Here is a 2,060-nt window from a genome sequence, read left to right on the forward strand (position 1 = left end):
TTTTGATTTTGCAATGCTTGTCTGTTCCTGGCCTAAACTCAGCAATACTGGTTTGATTGTCATCATGGTGGGAGACAGAATAAACCGTGTGTGTGTGTGTGTCTGGGGGGTTGTCTGTATGTCTGTGTGTATTTGGGGGAATGAGAATGTTTGTACCTGTGCCTGTGCTATGCCTGTCTGTGTGTGTGTGTGTGTTCAGTGTTCCTGTTATGTTGACCTGGCCCTGGTTATGACCAGCATAGGGCAGAGTGTGTGAGAGAGAGAATGAGAGAGAGTGAGAGAGAGTGTGTGTTTGTGTATGAGAGAGAGAGTGCGTGTGTGTGTGGGGGAGAGAGAGAGTGGGTGCATGTTTGTGTGCGTGTGTGTGTGAGAGAGAGAGTGTGTGTGCATGTGTGTGTGTGAGTGTGTGTGAGAGAGAGAGAGTGTGTGTGTGCATGTGTGTGTGTGAGTGTGTGTGTGTGTGTGTGTGTGTGTGTGTGTATGTGGGAGAGAGAGAGAGAAATTGTGTGTGTCTGTGTGTGTGTGCACGTGTGATTGGTGTGTGTGTGTGTGCAGTGTGCACATGTGTGTGTGTGTGTGTGTGTGTGTGTGTGTGCTGACAGGTGGGGTAACATGAAATGACGTACTAGTCACCACTAGTTGATCTGCGGGTCAAAGGATCTGTTTGCCAGCGGTTTTTGTCCGAGAGTCCAAACTTAAAGCCCACCAACAAGTGCGCTTCACATAGGCACACACTGGCACGAGGACCAAACATGATGCACAGGGCTCTGATCTCTCGGAGCGCGCGGCTGGTCCAGCAGGCCACCACCGACGGCTCGCTGCTCGCGCGTAACGCGCCCGCAGTATCATGTTCCCACCGTCCGGCTTCCTCCGTCCCCATCCCACCTCCCGCGTGCATGCTGAGGCCGCTGGAGATACCTTGCCGCTACCTGTTCGGTCCCGGACCTTCCAACGTCCCGCCTCGTGTTTTAGCCGCGGGAGGCAGACCTATCATTGGCCACTTGCATGCAGAGATGTATGAGGTAAAACGACCGATTCCCACGCACGATATGGCTATTTAAAGCTCACCTCTACGGATTCCGTTATTCGGCAATAACAGGCTGAATGCGCGCTCACTATTAAGTGTAAAATCCCTCTGCTCGCTCTCTTACAGGTCATGAACGACATTAAGAAGGGGATCCAGTACGCCTTCCAGACAGAGAACAACATGACCCTGGCCATGAGCGGGTCCGGACATGCGGCCATGGAGTGCGCGGTGTTTAACACTGTGGAACCCGGCGAGAGCGTGCTGGTCGCCGTCAACGGCATCTGGGGAGAGCGCGTCGCCGAGATAGCAGACAGAATGGGTACAACTTTCATACGTGGCCTAGTCATAAGCTATGGGACAATAATATCCGTTACCTGATATGCGATATTAACGTTTGGCGTTGGTTTATGCTTCAACAGGTGCTAAAGTCCACACCATCGTCAAAACTCCAGGGGAGCTTTTCAGCAATCAAGAAATCGAGCAGGTATTACAACCTCTAAAATAGATAAAGGTTTACACGATTTACTGTGCGAAGTTATAGGACTAGGTTACTTCGTAAATCAGTACCATTGCGAGCCTAATTTGGGAACACAAACACGTTATGCAGATTAAATGCTTTCATATTTTATCTCAGGGGACTTATTTCATAGACTTCTCCAAAGTCACAGTTTTTTACAGTCAAGATGCCATATTTTGGTAAAATGTAGAAGGTGGCCTACTCCTGTACAGTTAGAAAGGCCAGAGACCATAACAGAGTTCGCATGCGCAGATATGTTTTCTCAGGAGCATCTCGTGATTTAGGCAGTTTGCGGCAAGACGCCAGAGGAGTCTGCACGGTGTTAGTTTGGTGGTTGCTATACAGTTTAATAAGTAGAAGTTAGTCCTGTTACCTATTATTCTCGCAGATGTTTGTGCGTCACTGACGAACCGTAAGTCTGTTTTTTCCTGTTACATGAATGTACGCGCGAATTCCGTATTTTAATGACGTTGGTTTAGTTAGCAAGCAGTATGTTAGGGTTTGTTGGTATGTGGA

General features: G+C 49.0%; 1 protein-coding gene across 1 annotated transcript in view; it reads left to right on the top strand.

Annotated features, from left to right (window-relative positions):
* Positions 1 to 647: 647 nt before the first annotated feature.
* Positions 648 to 2,060, top strand: part of agxtb (alanine--glyoxylate and serine--pyruvate aminotransferase b) — a gene marked incomplete at its 3' end in the record, with an annotated part of 6,515 nt that continues 5,102 nt past the window's right edge. Inside the window, exons 1-3 of the mRNA XM_080853260.1 lie at positions 648 to 1,022; positions 1,154 to 1,346; positions 1,447 to 1,511. Coding sequence (XP_080709386.1) covers positions 753 to 1,022; positions 1,154 to 1,346; positions 1,447 to 1,511 — 528 coding nt within the window. The 5' untranslated portion in view covers positions 648 to 752. The remainder of the gene's footprint in view (positions 1,023 to 1,153; positions 1,347 to 1,446; positions 1,512 to 2,060) is intronic.

This window comes from Sprattus sprattus (genome assembly GCF_963457725.1).
Source record: "Sprattus sprattus genome assembly, chromosome: 16".
Classification (NCBI taxonomy): domain Eukaryota; kingdom Metazoa; phylum Chordata; class Actinopteri; order Clupeiformes; family Clupeidae; genus Sprattus; species Sprattus sprattus.